General features: G+C 37.7%; 1 protein-coding gene across 4 annotated transcripts in view; it reads right to left on the reverse strand.

Annotated features, from left to right (window-relative positions):
* Positions 1 to 13,934: 13,934 nt before the first annotated feature.
* melk (maternal embryonic leucine zipper kinase) overlaps positions 13,935 to 19,941 on the reverse strand; it is an 84,875-nt gene continuing 78,868 nt past the window's right edge. For 2 of the 4 annotated variants that reach the window (XM_072589723.1, XM_072589693.1), the window contains one exon: positions 13,935 to 14,918. In XM_072589723.1, coding sequence (XP_072445824.1) covers positions 14,741 to 14,918 — 178 coding nt within the window. In that variant the 3' untranslated portion in view covers positions 13,935 to 14,740. The remainder of the gene's footprint in view (positions 14,919 to 19,941) is intronic. The other 2 variants (XM_072589703.1, XM_072589714.1) reach the window with 1 other exon arrangement.

Here is a 19,941-nt window from a genome sequence, read left to right on the forward strand (position 1 = left end):
AATATTGGAATCTGAAACAGAAACAAAAGGAAACTCAATGAAGGTCAATCAGCTTCTGTATAGAGAAAGCCTAATGATGGTTTTGGGTTGGAGTGCAAGGATAGGCTGGCCTTGGCTTCATGAATATCCAAACTTTATTTAAAATGTTATTGTCAAGTCCATGCAATTGAAAGGGGAAGTGGTAACATGGAACAAAATTAGCTTAGAGACACAAGGTAGGCCATAGTGTAGCGATGTATAAAAGTATACTGTGACATCACCTTGGAATTCATGTTAGGATTACGCTGCCCTATCAGATAGATAGTGACTAACTTTGTTTGGGTGTTTCAGGCAGAATCTTAACATTTGCAGATGAAACGAAAGATGTGGGGTGATCCTTTCGTGAGTGCTAAACAAAAGAACAATGGTGTAAGATGTGGTGAGGACAGTAGAAGACTTAAAGGGGACATAGTCAGTCTCTTGAAAATGAAAAGGTGCATAGGAGATGATGTTTAATATGAATAAGTCTGAGATGATTTAACTTTTTAATGAAGCATGAGAAGCAGAAATATAAATGAAATGACACAACTTTAATGGGACTGCAGGAACAGTTCTGGGGTTCACAAGTGAAAATAAAACAATTAGAGGGTTATGGGGATTCAACATGGAAATGGAACTAATTGGAAGCTCTTTCAAAGAGTTTGCACATGCACGTTGAATCAAAATGTCTCCCTCAGTGCTGTAGGATTCAATGACAATGTAGAAGAAAAGGAGTGGCTCAGTACAATTTACTCAGGCAACAAGTCATTGAGGTAAAGATCTATTTGCAAAGTCACTTTCTCCCCCAAATGAAAACCTGGATCAGACAATATAACTACAGTACTGATCTATGAGTAAATCTCCTGTAGTGAACTATTCATATAGCGGAGGGGGATGGTTTCTTGTTGTATGAAACAATTTCTGTGATACTTTCCTGCTACTGTATTGTTCTGTGAAAATATATTACAGATAAGGTATTCATTCAGTTTATCAAGGCCATGCAGCTAGATTACTCCTTATATCCAAACTAATGAAGTAGCCAGACACATGGCAGACACAAATCAATGAAAAGAACAATGAAGTGATGCATTTTTGTGGGAAGGACGAGAAGTAATCTGAACTAATGGTACAATAATAAAGAAAATGTAGGAACAGAGAGACCTGAGGATGTACAGTCACATTAAAACTCCATGAGCAGCACCTTCCAAACACATATCTCAATCACTTTGAAGGACAAGGGCAGCAGATGCATGGGAACACCATGGAAGCTTCAAGGCTAAGGGCCTAGTGTGGGAATGAGAAACCAATGTAAATTGAGTCTTATTTTTTGATGATACAGATTCCAAGGACCTCTTCTGTACTGTAAGCATTGATACCAAGTAGTCATTTAAACTCCTTTTGGACCTGATACTGATGATGCAAGTTTGTGGTTACAACATATCTGTTTGATTCAAATCCAACTCCAACCTCAAATAGTGGTTCCCTTGTACTCGTGCATTTACCTTGTCACTTGGCAATTACATCTGCTCTTGCTGTGGCAATCTTGTTAACTGGTGGTGACCACTTAAGAAGAGTCAGCGGTGGGTGAAATTTACGACATGACATAAGCTTGGTTGGTGCCTTTCCAGTCAGTGTGGGGAGATTGTCCTTTATCACCCAGTTTTTCGATTGTGGGTTGTAGTGTGATTTAAGGTGGTGATGAATTTCTTAACTTGCTGCAAATTTACTGGCAACTAACTACAGCCCATTGATAGTCTGCATTAAACTGTATTTTGTAAATAACTTGACTAGAATGTCAATGACAGAAATCATTGTTTTGGATTGTTAATAGTGACTTCTGGCTATTTGCTATGTAGAGCATGAACAATAAATATAAACATTGTTGTCTGGGAGCTACTTATACTTCTTTAAAGACATCTATTTGGAGTTGTTGCCACGGTGTTGCTGACTATGGGATCAGTTGCAGAGATGTTGGACACAGTTTAGCCGATTTCACTGTGCACTAAGCTGTGCAGTTACTAATGAACTCTTCTGTTCAGCAATCTACTGTTGGCCACTAGACTGCTTCATAGGATCATTGTTTCAATACCTGATGTCCTTCTCTCTTTCAACTTCAAAATATGTTTGAGCGGGCCATTTTTAGGAATTTCTGAATATCTGTTGCTATATCTTGGGTACCAACATTTGTAACATTGAGGAATGCACTTAAAATGCCAGTTTTGGTCTGATTCTAGTCCAGAGAAAAATTCCTTCTGATGTTGAGAGATAAATTTTGCAGGCTCTTCCAACAAATTCACCTGCAGAAGTGCAAGGCTCTTTTAGACATTTTAACCTTTGGCAATATTCTTAAATGTAATGAAGTAGAATTCAATCTCCTCTTTATTAAATTTGGATACTAGCCATAACTATTTTGAATCTGAATCAGAATTTCTGGTGACCAATTTCAGTTTTACCTTTTAAACTCAAATTTCCAGATCTGTTCCTCTTGCTGCATCTTTCTCTCCTCTTTTTGCATTCACATTTGCATTTCTTTCCTCTCTTTTTTCCAATACTTTCTCTTTATCAAATTTTGTATTTGAAACTGTAATTCCATTTCTCACTTGACAATTTCCACATTGGATTCTTGTTAACACAACTTTGTTACTTAATAATGTTATGGCTCTGAGGGGAGGAGCGTACTGGAAATGAAGACCTACTACTCCATGAGCCATTCCAAAAGCATAAATATCTTAATTTAAATATTTATATATTTCTGTTGTCCACTGCAAAAGAGAGTTTCGTAAGGTTCTTCAATAAACTCAGAAATATCTTGGTTCTAAGAAGCAAACCCACGCTTGATCTATGTTGCCCCATTGATTATCAATTCAGCTACCATGCAGAACTAAACTAGTCCCATTTTCCCAAACATACCTGCATCCATACACAGTAAGGATAAGATGACACAGTATTGAATGGTAAGAAATAGGCAAAAAGAAAGAAAAAACAACACCTATGCAGGTCACGTGTTCAACTCCACTAGAATGGATTGACCTTACAGTTCCTTTGGTTTCCTGTTGACGAGATCCAATTGTTGTCAGTGTCAGAGCAATGAAAGAACCTTATTTCAGATAGGAGATCAGTTAAACCCAGGTCCTTGCAACGAGTTAACAGTTCAACATTCAGAACTTACGAGGAGCTCAGAAATTCTGATTTCTAAAACTTTCTTAAGTAGCCAGAAAACACTTCACTGAGCTACCTGTTCAGCTGCAAAACCTTAAATGGTTGGAAAAGCTCAGCAGGTCTGGCTGCATCTGTGGAGAGAAATCAGAGTTAACATTTCGGGTCACGTGACCCTTCCTCAGAAGGATCTGTTTGGCAGCTTTTCTTTCATGGTCATATTTTACTCACTCAGAGAGAATTACCCTGCTTGCAAACCTTTCCTGACTAATTAACTCTCATGACTGCGGCAAAACAGAAATCAAAAATCCAAAGGCTGTTTTGAGGCAACTTTCAGCCCAATCCAAAACTCAGACTGTTCATCCATCAATTATAGCCCATTAAACATTCTCTTTCCTCTCTTTTCAATCTTTTTCTCCTAAAGTCAGTTTCTTTGAATAGCAGACAATCCTCAGTGTTTTTGAGTTTTGAGTTCCACAAAGTCACATGGTACATTATTTCCAACCCAGGATTTGTTAAAATCTTCCATTTTATAATTCTCATACCCATAAATGCTTGCTCCAACACTAGGTCTATATTTATTTATTCTGCTGCCAAATCTACATCAAAATTATTAGCAAGAATTTGGATGATTTTGGCCTTTCTTGTTTTCATATTAGGATCACGTTTAAGTCTATGCACTTAGCAACAGCTCTTAGTTCCTCAATATTAATGCGTTTAATACTGCCCAAGTTATCTCATTCTGATCTACAAAGATTTTTGTGTCAAATGTTGCCATCTTAAATACTTATCATAGATATAAGACAGTCTGCTATTGATTTTTCTTTGTGTGCTTTTTAGTTCATAACAAAATTTACTTCCCACTTCCAGTTTATTAATCATTTGGTTGTTTCAGTAATTGATTTGAGACTCAAGTGCTTTGGATGGGAGTATTGTGGAATAATATCCCCCATTTCTTAGTTCTTGGCTGACCACAACAAAATGTACTTTGAAGGAGTGCTGTGATTTTTGAAGAACAGACGCAAATACGGGTCGCTCTGCTATAACGCGTGTTTCGTTAATGCAACTTCGCTGTAATGCAATTGACAAATTGGGGACACTGTTTCTAAAGCATGAACTTTTAAAATGTGTGTTGGCTGTAACGCGATTACATCGCTAACACTTTAAGTGCTGTTGCTAAAGTGCGATTTTTCTATAACGTGGGGTTACACAAGAACACAACCATTGCATTATAGAAGAATTACATGTAGAACAAAAGTGAACTAAAAATTTTTTCTGGACATTGTTACATTAATTGGCCTCACGTCTTTAAGATCACATACACACTAACGTTTATTTAATAACATAGTTATGGGCAGCACATTCGCTCAGTGATTAGCACTGCTGCCACACAGTGCCAGGAAATGGGTTTGCTTTCACCCTTGGGTGACTGTCTGTGTGGAGTTTGTACATTCTCCCTGTCTTTGTGGGGTTTGTCTGCGTGCTCTGGTTTCCTCCCACAGTCCAAAGATGTGCAGGTTAGCTGGATTGGCCATGCTAGATTTCCTGTGGTGTTCAGGGATGTGCAGGCTAGGTGAATTAGCCATGGGAAAAGCAGGTATTACAGGGATTGGGTAGGATAGGGGTATGGGTGGATTGCTCTTTGGAGGTTTGATGTGGACTTTATGGGTCTGCTTCCACATTGTAGGGATTCTATGATTAGAGATTAAAACCAGATCTCCTGTATAGTTATCAGCTCCCTGCAATTGGAGAGGGTAGCAAGTAAACGCAAACAGGTAAACCATGGCCAAAATGGAGATTTTTTAATGAATGGTACTGGAGATCCCTATGGCTCGTAGTAGAAGTCCTGACATTAATTCTACCAAGAGTTGGTCAGATGGGAACAACCAATTATCAGTTGATTTTGTTTGGATTGATAGATCTTTTTTAAGGACCTCAGTTCTTTGCTGAAACAACGTATCAAAGAATTAGGCTTGAGCAAGCTGAGCTTACTTGGTTCAACTCAGGTGCATCTTAGCTAAAACCATCAAAGCAGAATAATTCATCATTTATTTCAATTGCTACTTGTGGAATCTTGCCATGTGCAAATTGACTGCTGTGTTTGTAAATGGATTTTTGAAGTTACTTCACCTTCAGTTTACCAGTCTTAAGACTGTCAAGTCTGACTGGCACAGGGATTTGTATGCGCGAACACTGATGGAGAACTTGATTGAGGGGAAAGACTCAGACATTTTGTGCATTTTACAACTTCCTGAAAATTAATTTTAAATGGAAGAAAAATTCTGCAAATCTTGATTACTTAACACTGACCCCTGCACACAAAGTTTGGATTTACGCTCCTCTCTCTGCAATGAATGTATACCCATTTTGAATTTGTTAAGCTGGGCTCAATTCAGGTGCATCGTAACCAACACCATCAAAGCAGATTAATTGATCATTTACCTCTGTTGCTGTTTATGGAACCTTGCCATGTGTAAATTGGCTGCTGTGTTTGTTTTAACATGGTAATTGCACGTAAAAAGTAACTAATTGATTCTTATATGCTTTGTTAAAGATGCTGTAGAAACATAAATTTCTATTAGAAATTGCAGAAACTGCACTCATAGTTATGTAATATTGTCCAAGAAAACCAGCCAAAATTGGATAATTTCTGAAGATGGACGAGGAGCAACTGAGTCTTTTAAACAAAATTGACAGCAGAAATGTTTTAAACTAGATTCAAGCTGATTTTTATCACCTTGTTTTATTGCCTGAGGAGTAAGAATGCAGATGACCTAACCTGAGAGGCTCTGCTGTGCATCATGCAGTGAGTCTGACTGACCTACATACTAATTATATTTATAGTATGTGGATCTACTATGGTTGGATCAGCTCTACCATTCACATAGGTCAGTACTCATGGAACTGTCACTTCTTATTGTAGTTTATGTGCCTCAGTGCTCTTACATTTCACAACATGCAAATTGCAGCACAATCAATTTGCAAATACATCATTTAACTTGCGTGATTTGTGAAGTTGCAAAGGGTTGAAACAAGGAACAATGAAAAAAGGAATCAAAACAGTGAATTGTAAATTACATAGGTAAACAATACAAAAGCTTGCTTTATTACCAACACACCATTAATTATATCAGCAAAGCAGAGTAATCTGTTACTTTATCTCAACACAGTTTTAACAAAACAGTGAGAGTTCATCTGACACGTAATACCCAAAGCTAGGATATTTGGATCACTGATACTTTAAATGTTATTGAGAAATCACGATCACTGTAGAGAACGATAACTTTTAAAAGAGAGATCATTTTGCACACAATTAGAGGAATGAATCAAAGACAGGATTTCATGTTTTAAGACATTTTCTGTAAAGAAACCGAAAATACACGTGGATCAAACAGGCCACTAATTGACTGAACTAAAATAAGGTATGGCAGACAAACAAAGGTAACTGAAATACATCTATTATACAACAGGTATGCAGTATAATAGGAGCTGTCCCACGGTCGCTCCTGGCTCGCCAGCAGGTACCCTTCTCCCTAGTGTACTGGTAGAAACATCTACTGTCCTTTGATGATCACCCCACAATAAGGCAAGATGATAGCCTAGTGGCATTATCACTGGACTGTTAATTGCAGAGACTCAAGTAGTGTTCTGAGGATCTGGGTTCAATTCCTAACATGGCAGATGGTGAATCTACTGTTGGTTATCAGGAAAAACTCATTAGGTTCACTAATGTCCTTTAGGAAAGAAGCTGCCATCCTTACCTGACCTGGTCTGGCCTACATGTGAGTCCAGACACACAGCAATATGGTGACAATAAATGATGGCTGAGCCAGTGATGCCCTCATTCTGTGAATGAATACAAAAAAAACTTTGTTTGAATTTTCTGGATGTGATTACACTTGAAAGCCACATTATGGCCATTGTCCAGTCCTCAAATATTCAAAAGCCCCAAATTGCTTTGATGTTTTCTTTTAAAAACAGAAACTGATATCATCAGCACCCTGCTTAGTCAGTAACCTAAGACACATCCACTGTTCTCCCACAAAGTTTCTACATTGCTTTTTCTATCTCAAAGCATCAGTTATCCTTCTGCTGTGAGACACCAAGGGAAGGTGTTAAAAATGGAATCCAGTAATTCAATAGGTTTTTGGTTGGGTTTCTCTGTCCATAGAAACCAACTTACACAGTTACGTCTCTCTGAGCGGAAGTGTTTTTTCTGGAATACACTATTCCCTATTTTAAGAATGTTCTGTTTCACCTTCAACTAATGGAACATTATAAAACATAGCTGGCTTCTGAACAAAAGTTCATAATACAGGTTCATTCTGTTATTACCAAAACCTCATTTATGGACATAATAGTGTAGACAAAAATCTGCTCAATGGCACAGGGTTAAAGTATTTTAACATAATGCATTTGCTGCAGTGTATGAGACACAACCAGAAAGTTAGAGTTCGTGAGGTAGAGCTTCCTAATTGCACGGTTTAAATTCTATGTCAGGTGTCAGTTAAACTTCATTCACTTGATCACCAATATAAAATCTCACATGTACTAGTGCAACTGGGCAGCATCATAGAATGCAAATTTCATTAAAAGATACTCCATAAAGCATTTAAGAAGGGTAAAATGGTGCATTTTTATTAATATGATCAAAAATTGATTTATTTTAATAACTGCGTCCAGTCCTTCATCTCTCAGCAACTGAGTTTAAAACCATGAAAGTGGCAAGAAACAACTAAACCATTTAACAGTTTTTATTGGTATACACTCATCAGTTTCCCAGTAAGTTCAATATTTTCTGATGTTAACAAATGTTTAAACAGAATCTACTAATGCTGACACACCCAAGTACGAGTGCAATGTGAAGAGGTTTCCTGAACGAATGCCGCCAACAGAACTTCACAAAATAGTGAGATATATCTCTTGCTGGGAATGTTACACACCTCAGTGTTAGGAGCATTGTCTTACCATCAGATTAAGTAGTCACTGCAACAGGTCATGTGGAAATGGTAAAAATAGTTTTCATTTGTGGTGTGAACTCTTAAAAGATCACGAGCAGTAGCCATATATTTCTTGTCCATCACATCAGCTATTTTTATCATCATCGTTGACAAATTTAGCTTGGGAGAACTTTCTGAAACAGAGTCATGTGCATTACTGTTCCTTCCCTGCCTCTGGATCAAAAGTCTTGGAACTCCCTGCCTAACATTGCTGTGGGTATACTTATATCAAATGGACTGGACTGCAGCAGATGAAGAAGGCAGCTTAGAATCACCTTCTCAAATGACAATTAGGAATGGGATTGTAAATGCTGTCCCAACCATTGATTTGAGCTGTGCGTTCAATTTTTTAAAAGTTGCAAGTATTTTCCGAAATAGTCTTTAAAAGAAAAAGAATAACAATGTTTTAGAACACGCAGAAATTAACCTCCTCTCACAGACTGAAAATAAATGAGTGAACTGGAGCCAGAATTTCTATTACCTAAAGATAAATAGATTAAAGATAAAAACCAAATATTAATAAGGAGGTAGCAGTCAGTGATAGCTCTGAAGACTGGGATAAATTCAAACAATCAGCAAAGGTGGTCTAAAAACACACAAAAAAAGAGAGAATATAAATCAAGAGGAATATAAAAGCTGACAAGAAGGTCTTTAAATCTATGAAAAGGAAGCAAGAGATCAAAGTGAACATGGGCCCCTTTGACAATTAACTTGGGGAGATAGTTATGGGAATTAAGAATTGGTAGAGGAATTAAACAGATATTTTGCATCAGTCTTCACAGTGGAAGATACTTCAAACCATTCATTCCATTAATACAAAAGAACATAGGAGGAATTAAGTACCATCACATGAGAAGTAGTATTAGATAAACTAATGGGGCGATAGGCAAATAAGTCTTCTGGTCTTTACATCCTCAGATCCTAAAAGAAGCAGCTACAAAGATACTAAGTGCATCGGCTGTAACTTTCCAAAAATCTTTGGATTCTGGATAAGTATTGGAGGATTGGAAGACTACTAATGTGACACCCCTATTCAAAAAGGGAAGGAGGCAACAAGTGGGTAACTAGAGGCTGATTAGCCTAACATGTATTGTTGGCAAAATGTTGGAATCAATTACAAAGGAAGTAATGGCAGAGCATTTGGAAAATCATAATCTAATCAAGCAGAGTCAGCATGTCTTCTTGAAAGGTAAATAATGTCTGACTAATTTTAGTTTTTGAGGAAGTCTCAACCAGAGTAGATAAAAGGGAACTAGTAGATGTATTGTATTTGGACCTCAAGAATGCATTTGACAAGGTAGCTCACAATATGTAAAATCATGAGAAGAGCCCATGGTGCTGTAGGTAGTATGTTAGCTAATGGGCAGGAAACAGTGAGTGGGGCTCATTTTCAGGTTGGCAACCTGTGACCAGTAGGGTTCCACAGGGATCAGTACTGGGACTGCAACTGTTTACAACATATGTTAATAACTTGGAGGGAAGTAAAGGTATTGTAGCAAGACAGAAAGGCAGGTTGTGAGAGGGATACAAAGAGTTTACATAGAGATATTGATGGGTTAAGCAAATGGACAAAAAAAGTGGGAAAATGCAAAGTTGTTCATTTTAGAAGCGAGAACAGAAGTGTATTGTTTAATTGGGAGAGTGCTACAACACAAAGGGACTTTGGAGTACTTGTACATGAAAGACAGAAAGCTAGCACACAGATGCAACAGGTAATCAGAAAGGCTAATGGAAGTATTCACTCTTATTTCAAGGGAGTTGAAATATAGAGTAAGGAAATCTCACTGTAACTGCCCAAGGTACTGGAGAGAACACACCTGTAGTACTGAGAACAGTTTTTAAGAAAATACATTCATTTCATTAAAGGCAGTTCAGAGAAAAATCACTGGGATGACCCTTGGTACAGAGGAATTGTTTTATGAGCAAAAACTAAACCATTTGAGACTCATTGAAATTCAAAAGAACACGAGATGGAGATGGAGATGTCCAGGAAGGGGAGGAAAGTATCAGAGATGGTCCATATAAACCAGAGGTCAGAATGGAAGGTGTTGGTGAAGTTGATGGACTGGAAAGAATTTACAAGGATATTGCCAGACTTATCAATCGGAGTTATAGGGAGAGGTTGGACAAGCTAGGACTTTGAAAGAAAAGAGCATTGGAGACTGGGGAGGGGGCGTGGGTGGGATCTTATAGAAGTGTATAAGATCATGAGAGGCATGGATAGAGAAAATGCACTCTGCCGGTCTCCCAGGGTTAGGGAGTCAAGGACTAGAAGGCATCAGTTTAAGGTAAGAGGGGAAAGAATAAAAGAGGAACCTGAGAGGCAACTTCTTTTACACAGAGGGTGTATGGATCTGGAATGAGCTGCCAGCGAAAGTGGTTGAGGCAGGTACTTTAACAACATTTAAAAGGCATTTGGACAAATATATGGATAGGAAAAGGTTTAGAAAGATATGGGCCAAGTGCAGGAAAATGGGGCTAACATGGATGGATATTTTGGTTGGCATGGACCAGTTTGAGCCAAAGGGCTGTGCTGTAAAATTATGAGAGGTGGTCTCAGTGAATGTAAGATTCTTAAGATGCTTGAGGGGGTAAATGCCAACAGGATGCTTCCCCTCATGGGAGGGTCTAGTGCATAGTCTGCGAATAAAGGGCTGCCAATTTAAGACTGAGACAAGGAGGGTTGAGATTGTCTGGAACTCCTTTCCACAGACAGCTGTGGGAGCAGAGTTCTCATGTATATTTTAGGCTGTGATAGATTTTTGATCAGTGGGTTATCAAGGGCTATGGGGAAATCACAGGAAAACGGACATGAGGAATATTCGATCAGCCATGATCTCATTGAATGATTGAGACTCACTGGGCTGGACAGCCTACTTTTTCTTTAGAAACGATCTTAATGTTGGGGTCTGATTTACAGTCCGCGGAGTAAGAAAACAGGTACCTTTGCTTTGCAGCAACCCTCACCAAAACCTTAAACTGGGGGTTTTGTTAAATAATTAAGTGCACCTTAAATCACTTGCAATTATCTGTATTTTTAACTAAATCATAATTGAATATCAGGGTTATGATGTTCAAATTTGGGTATTGCACACCAGTACTGTACTTTGGAAAGGTCTAAAGGCCATGGAAAGAATGCATAAGCGTTTCAATGATGGAGGACTTAAATTATGGTTCAAGAGATGTTCTGCCTTTTCATTTCACTTTTGTTGTCATTACAGTGAATCTGAATAATCCTGAAATTGGAAAGTCATATTTCTGACTGCTCTTAGTCCCAGTAATTAGATGGCTGAAATACCTGACCTCCAAAGAACAGAAGGAAGTTTGGAATATTTTAAGAATGAGATTTGGTCAGTGTTGGAATGGCCGTCCTGAAACAATTAGCTTTTAAAAAGAAAACTTGTAAATACTGGAAAGAGAAAATTTTCAGTGTCCAGAGAATGCGAGTAAATGACTAGCTCTCAAACAGCTGAATGGAATCCTAGGTTTCAGTTGTCTTTAATTCTAAAAAGGTATCAATCAGCACAATATAATTGAAATTCATTAAAATATCAACTTTAGCTTTTAGATTTAAACACTTTGCAGTGCTCAACGTTTTTAAAAATGTCACTAAGTGTATAACCACATTAATAGTTCTGAGAGGGTTAATGTTGGAGACTGCACTTAACTCCATTTGAGTTGATAACATTACAACCAGAATGGAAGGCAGAACATTACAGGATTGGAAAGGTACCGCCTATTACCCTAGGTATCCTCAGAGAGGTGCTTACAAAGATTACATTACTAATTTAATCTATATCTGGTATTACACACTGAACTACACCTTGTTTAAAGAAAGAGGCTCATCTCAGCCATGACTAGCTTTCTCCCACCATACCATAGATCAGGTAGGCCTTCAGACCCAGCAAAGGGGGAATAATGGCAGCAAACTACCTGAACCACAAATTGTTAATTCTTGGCACCACTGCACATATCTGACAGTTTCACAATCAGAAGATTGGAATTGTTTCACAAAGACAAGGGTAAGTGTAAGCATCTTGATTAAATGAAGCCTGCTTGCGTCAAAATTGTCATGGGGCCTTGTAGATACTCTCAATCAAGTGCACTAAAACGGACAAAGAAACAGTATGGAAAGTGAGAGTGGACCTCAGAAACAGTTTGTGCATTTGAGATACCAGCGAAAGAGAGAGAGAGAGAGTGTGAGCTAGTCATCATAAAACCTGTAGATTACCTTATCAGAAAAGGACAGACAGGTTAGGTCTGTTAGGTCTACAAGGTGTAGTTCAGTGTGTAATACCAGATATAGATTAAATTAGTAATGTAATCTTTGTAAGCACCTCTCGGAGGATACCTAGGGTAATAGGCGGTACCTTTCCAATCCTGTAATGTTCTGCCTTCCATTCTGGTTGTAATGTTAGAATAGGCAGAGGCAACTTAATTGAAACAAAACCCTGAGGCAAATTGATCAAGTGGATGTGGATTGGAGGTTTCGGCTTGTGGGAGAATCTAGAATTAGGGATATTATTTAAAAATAAAGGATTGCCAGTTTAAGACGGGAATGAATAAACAAATTCTTAGAAGGTTGAGAATGCCTTTGGAATTCCCTACATCAAAAGGCATTGGATGCAGAAACTTCAAATATTTTTAGGCAGAGGTAGTTAGATTGCTGATTACCAAGAGGATGAAAGGTTATTGGGGATATATACACAGAAACATAGAATCGAGATTAGAATCTGATCGGCCGTGGTCTTACTGAATGGAAGAGCAGGTTCAAGGGGCTGAATGGCCTACTCTCTTTCGTATGTTTGTGAAGAAAAAGGGTGCAAGCATGGAGTGAAAGCCTTGTAATGTAAATGTGTCCTTCATCAGCTGAAGTGTAGACTTTTTACCTTTGTGGACGAAGTCATAGATTATGCAACACAGCATCGTGTCTATGAAAAAAATACTGAGTGCTACTGGATATTCATGCCGCTGCTGGGAACTGTCACACACTAAATGGCCTTGTGCTACATGTTAAATATATGTAAATTGGTGCGTTCATTCATCACTTCATTGATTGTCATAAAAATCAGATTTATCTTAAGTTTATAGCTGCATGATTAGCTGAAGTATGCTTGAGGACTGTAAATAGATCTCAATACTGTAAATTTAATCAGACACTTTGATATCCCCTTCCAATTGCCTCAAGACCTTTATGATGTTTTTCTTTTGGCTGGTATGCCTGTCAATTTATTGTGCATTGTTTTAATGAAACAAAGTAAAAATGCAATCAGGGACATGGAACAACTGAACAGCAAAAAGGAAAATTAAGAAATATTCTACAGGTCAATGTGCTTTGTGCATCCTTATTGTGTGTCCCAATTGTTACCGTGACAGGTTACTGATAAGCTGTAAATGCACACGGTTTCCAGAGGCAATTTCCTTGTGTCACATCAGTCCATTTTAGATCATTAGTTTGTAAATACAGAATTTCATTTAACATTCAGAAAGAGAGGCAAGTTATTTAAATCAACTTAATTTTATGCAACATACTGAGTGTATAGTTCAACTGTGGTAACCGCAGCTGTGACTCTTTTAACGATCTCAATAAATCCTCTTTAAATCACAGACAGGAAGAGAATTATGCAAATGATATATTAAGCAATCCTTGAATACAGGGCTCTGTGAATACTGGATTCTCCAAAAAAAAGATAGTCACATCTGAAAGTTAATTGTTAAATTTTTAATTAAGATTTAAAATGAAAATTGTACATTAAAACAAAAATTACAAGTTTATTCAGGAATAACACCATATGGATACAATGAATGTACTATATACAAATTGCATAAACAAGCTACATGATGAAAAGTATACGAATAAAAATGGAGAACTGAATGTAAACATAACTATTAGAGCTCTCTTATACATTTATTCATGAGTTTTCTTTATTATGAAAAGCTAATTATAGCTCAATTTTCAGACAGTGAGGTTGTAGCGTAACATGGCCATGGCACTTTAGTTTAAAAGAACACTATTCTGAAGTTTATGATGATCCCAAACAATTCCCCATGTAAATACTCCCTTTTTATCCTTCATTATATTTTGGTGCATAAATGAGTTCTTAAAACTTACTCACTTGTGGCTAATTCCAGTCAGGAAGCTAACACTTTTATGTAATAATATTTCAGGTCTAGTAGGAATACAAACATCTCAGAACCTAGCCTAATCCTCCTTCATTCTCCATAGTTGGTACTTTTAAAAGTAGTGTCTCAGTTGACAATCTCCAAAAGCAATTTTAAAGATTTAATTAGCAGTCGGCTCTTTAAGAGAGTCACTAAAAGAGATCCCCTTATGTATGTACACAAACCTTAAACGTCATACAACACATTTGCCTGTAGCCATTGCATCTTGAAACCGTTGTTTCCAATTAGATGAAATACATTTGTGCAGGGAAGTAGTAAAACAGACTTTCTAAAATCGAGAATACCTTTGAGTAAAGCCATTATAAGAAAGCAGTCCTTTAATAACCATGAGATGTTAAAAGCTATATATTCACACAAGTTTAAATTTCCAATGTAATCATTGATTAAACATTGGAACTGGATAAAATATCTTCAACCAAACGCTTGTAAACCCAGGCATCACCCTTTAGTCGCTGTCTTCTAATTCCAATTACCTCAGGTTTGCTAAGCTGACATATCTCCAGTTCAAACTGCATAGTGACCTTTCCAAAGTCTGATCTAGTCCGACATTTTAAGGTATAGCTGTTAGAAAACAAAAGATTATACAGTGAATATGCAACATAAAGATACCATGTTTATTAATGCCAAATCAAGGAATTTAGCTTTTGTACACAAAATAGATTACCCATGGTGTGAATATCAAATCTTCTCTCCAATGTAGCACACATACTCAGATTTTTTATGTTCTTTACATGTGAAATTTAATAAAGTCTAATGGAAGGCACATGGTTCAATTAAAAAGTAGTATCATTGGCACACATGAACAAGTGATATTACTACTTTAACTACTGTTTGAAAAAAGACAATTGGACAATCAATTAGTGCATTTGACTATCGGATTTAAACAAAAATTATATTTTACACATATGGATGACTCAGACTTGTCTAATCTAGGGGATGGTGGTTCTGTTTGATGCACAAAAGACAATTCTGGCATTAATTACATATATTTTGAAAATTGCTGCTCTCAAAATTCACCAACACAAAGTTTCCACGCACTATCTGCATATCTAATACAAAATCTACCAAGCAGCACACTGATCTGTGCTTTAAAATATAATTTCAAAATTTCTTCTCACAGAATCAGGATTTTGTTGCACAGGCGGCTATTCCAGCCTATTGCGCCTGCACTGATTCTATTGGCTGATGCCAATCTCCTGTCTTTCCCCCCACCCCCGCAAAACATTGCTGCCCAAAAATCATCCAATGACAGCTTGCATGCCTCAATTCAACCTGTCTCCACATTTCCAGGCAGTACACCCTGACTACCTGTTACGAGAAAGAGCTTTTCCTTACAACACTTTTGCACATCACTTTGTTGCAAACTTTGAACAAAATAAGAGTCAAAAATTGCAGAGCTGGAAAAACACAGGTCAGGCAGCATCTGGTGAAGGGCTTATGCCTGAAATGTTGACATTCCTCCTCCTCTTCCTCCTGAGATGCTGCGTTTTTCCAGCGCCACACTTTTTGACTCTCAATTCTAGCATTTAAAGCCCTAATTTTCTCCTGTGAACAAAATATTTTCTAATTATAACAAGGGTTATTCAGCATTTTCCTTGTAAACTAAAACAAAGATCACATTTAAAAAGCTTTTACATGTTGCATTTTTAGTGCCCAAAAGAACAAGTCTAAAATTAAAAACCTAAAGGTATGGGATGGATGTAATTAGTAGAACTTCCAGTGGTGTTCAATGTACTCTGGGTGGGTGACCAATTCTGATGGCAATGTGCATTTCCAGTGTGACATATTTGAAACTCGTGTAAAGAAAATAGTAGAAACTAGATTTGGTTAGACACAAACTGCGGTCCAAATTCAACTACGTTTAGAAATATTTCAGTGTTATTTGGTTGAATTGTGCTGAAAGAAAACCCTCTAAATAAATGGGAACTCCAGGCAAGTGGCTTTCAGTTGATAACAGAGGGGAGAAAATACATTAAGCAAAATTAATTTAGGTTCATGTAGCGCAAAGTGACCTTCACCGGATGGTGGGAGGGACATGGTGGTGGCGGCGTGTGGGACATTATCCTCTTGTGGGAAAACGGATTGTGTTTCTGCAGAAACTGAGTCACATTTTGAGTGGTGATATTTGTTTAAAACACTGGCACAAGTATACCAGACAAAACTGTTATTTGTGTATCCTTAACTTACTTATAGAATATGTGACTAAACTGGCAGAATGGTGTGCAACTGGCAAATTAATTTCAATGCAAGATTAGCTCTTGTGGTGCACAGGTAATGTTCCTAACTCTAAGTCAGAAGGCCTGGGTTCAAGTTCCATTTGCTCCAGAGGTCTATATGAATATCTCTGAACCGGTTGATTATAGAAAATACCAAAAACAACCAGCTATTGTGAATTTCAGAGAGGAATAAGAAGCCAACTTACTTTATGGATAATGGGGTAGAAGAGAAAAGGGGTTTAGGGTTAGAAATACACAAATTACAAGAAGTAATTATGCAGGTTAAGGTGGCCATTAAAAAGCAAACCAAATACAGAGATAATTTCTTGAGAGGAAAAAAAAAACAAAATTAGAAGCTATTTAAACTTGTATAGAAACATTTTAGGCCACCATTGGTGTATTGTGTACAGCTCTGGTTTCTTTATTACAGAAAAGAAACCACTGGAAAAGGTGCAAAATAGATTCATGAGGGAGATTCCACGTCCACAAGGAACTTTTTACAGAGGAAATGCTCACCAAGTGCGGGGTTGTTTTCCCTAGAATAGAGAACAGAGCGTGTGGGGAGGCATGCTTGAAAAAGGATTATGAAAGAATAGATGTAGATGATGTTTCCGTTTGAGGGGAAGATCTAAACTGGAAATCAAAATATAATCAAAGGTAAATACAAGGAGGAATTCAGGGGAAATCTACTTACTCAAAAGATTAGTAAGAATACTGCAAACAGTAGTTGAAGTAAATAGCATAGATGCATTCAAGGGAAAACCAGATAAGCATTGAAGAGATTTTTAAAAAATGGCTATACTGTTAAAGTTATAAAGTGACTGGATGAGGTTTTTGTGGAAGCAGCACTGGCACAGACCAGTTGATCCAACCAACCAGGTTGTGTTGTAGGCTCTATGCAATTATGCTGACAGACATTCTGAAGAGTTTCTTAAAGCAAGGTCAACCATACATAATGTGCACATAGCCAATGCTTCCACAAAACCACTGTCAAGTGAGGAAAAGGCAATGCAATTTGCATGAGATCCATTCACCCCACCGGTCATACTAATGATCTACCCGACCGTTTCAGCTCAGTACGCTGTCAATAACATTTGGAACATCAAGAGATTGCTTTAAAATATCCATAGGTAGAAATCAGTGGAAGCAACAGACATAGGCAGCAGGTATTTTGTAGAAGTACTTTGCAAATCAAACCAATTTAATTTTGGGACAGCAAGCTATTAATGCAACAGCACCATCTAGAGGAAAGGAAACAAACTGAATGATGGAAACCAGAAAATTAGGGCCAAATTTTCAGAGAGGCAGTCAGTTAGATGGCCACTTTGCTTCTACGTTTTTTTTAAAACCTGAAGACTCAGCTCAGCATTTCTGACCAGTACTTCCTTCAATGCCCTTCTTCATATGGCTAAAATCAAACTATATCCCATGCTCCCTTGTTGTGGAACAAAAACAGAAATTGCTGGAGAAACTCAGCAGGTGTACCAACATCTGTGGAGAGAAAGTAGAGTTAACTGTTGAGTCCAGTGACCCTTCTTCAGAACATTCCCTTTATATGGCACTAGTTTGCCAAGTCTTCATTCACTGACACGCGGAAAAGCTTTGTGAAGTTTAAGTAATTTTTAAGAGTAATGGTGAATGATGAGAAAGATAATTGGATAGGGCAGGGTGGAGCACCAGATTTGGGTGTGCGTTGTGGGGGGAGGGGAGGGAAACAAAAGAGAAAGTCAGAGGGGTCAGTGGTGGTGGTTGGGCACTGGGGCCAGGTGAAGAGTGGGGGAGTAGAAGTGATACACAGTCAGTAGTTACTCAGGAGTTAGATAAAATTTTGATCTAACATTTCCTGGGTAACTATCCAGGTAATGAAGTAGGATCTCTCTCAAGTATCTAACTAATTCAGAGTTGGAAACATTCACAATGGAGTCCAGGGAGCTAGAGAAATGTCCACTGGATGTTCAAAATTCATTACAATTCCTGCAGAATCAAAATGTCAGGTTTGAGAGGGGCTCTTCAGAATATTTGAATGAGCCAACAATACAATTACATTGCATGTTGAAAGTGTGCAAGACAAAAAAGAATCTCCAAATACTGCTTTCTCAACATTAACAAATTAACCTAGAATGACACGGTCTTACAGTCATCTCAACTTTTTCCAGAATGGATCATTCTAAGCAGCTCCACCCTACTGGAGTCTGTGGGGTAAACTCTTCTGCTTATGGTAAAGTAACGTCCACATTTTAAATTGTGGAAAGGTGGCCCTTGGGTACATAGCAAAAGTATGTTTTCTACAGTGACGCTACCAAATGTTAACATTATCTAAAGAGCATCCTTGTTATTGAAGAAAATAACTATTCAAAAGTCTTAGCTTTCTCAGTGAAGAGAATGATTAAAAAATTGAGCTATTGTCTGAATGTATATTTAAAATGAGGCCATGCCTTCCTTAATCCATTCGTGATGGTCCCATTTATCCATCACTTCTCAATGAAGCACAACTTGCAAATTTTGAAATAGGAATGAAAAAGTTCCACAATCAGTTTCTTTCTCATTTTAACCCGGCATGCTAAAACTAAACTTGAAACAACCAAACAACAGAATTTTAGGACTGCATAGTAGGTAAGTTGTATATTATGTACAGTTTGGTTTACTGTGTTGGTGCCAGCTCTAAGCTGTAAGAATAACCTCAGAATGGGTATTTATACTTTACAAGCATAGATTCAGAATGATTTGATTTAAGCTTATGAAAGTGTGAAGGGATTTCATCTATGTGGATCAATTACTTCAGTTGCAGAAATAGAAAGGAACCAGAGCCATGCTTACAAGTTACAGGAGAAGTCCAGCTAGGCTGGAGATTCTGCAGTTCCTCTTCTCTCAGAACAGTGGCCAGTGAATCAGGTAACTCAATGAATTTGCGTGTGTCTTTGAGTGCACACTGGAACAGTTCTGGCTGGGGCAGAAACCATTTGTCAAATGCGTACTCTTTACCCAATAAATCAGGATTAATGTGATCTCCTGGACGAACCTCAAACAATGAAAAAGCACAAGGAGGAGGATTTGAGGTGGCTTTCCTAATTGTCCTGTGATCTTTTCCCATTGTTCTAGCAGGGATTACATGGCTTCATATTGGGGTGAGGAGTGAATGCATTATGATGCATCTGTCATCACAGCCACGTGAAACAAGCTGGCTGACTAGTTGGTCTCTTCTTGAGCATTTTCATATGTTCAATTTGGAAGAAAACCAATTAGTTCTTAGTGGAGGTCCTGCTTCTCTGACTAGAGGTTTACTTGACCTTGAAAAGAAATATAGGTCGCCCTTTTATTTGTTGTAAGAAAAATAATCCCAAATACTTCAAAATCAGCACGGTTTCTAA

Source organism: Chiloscyllium punctatum, chromosome 2 (genome assembly GCF_047496795.1).
Source record: "Chiloscyllium punctatum isolate Juve2018m chromosome 2, sChiPun1.3, whole genome shotgun sequence".
Classification (NCBI taxonomy): domain Eukaryota; kingdom Metazoa; phylum Chordata; class Chondrichthyes; order Orectolobiformes; family Hemiscylliidae; genus Chiloscyllium; species Chiloscyllium punctatum.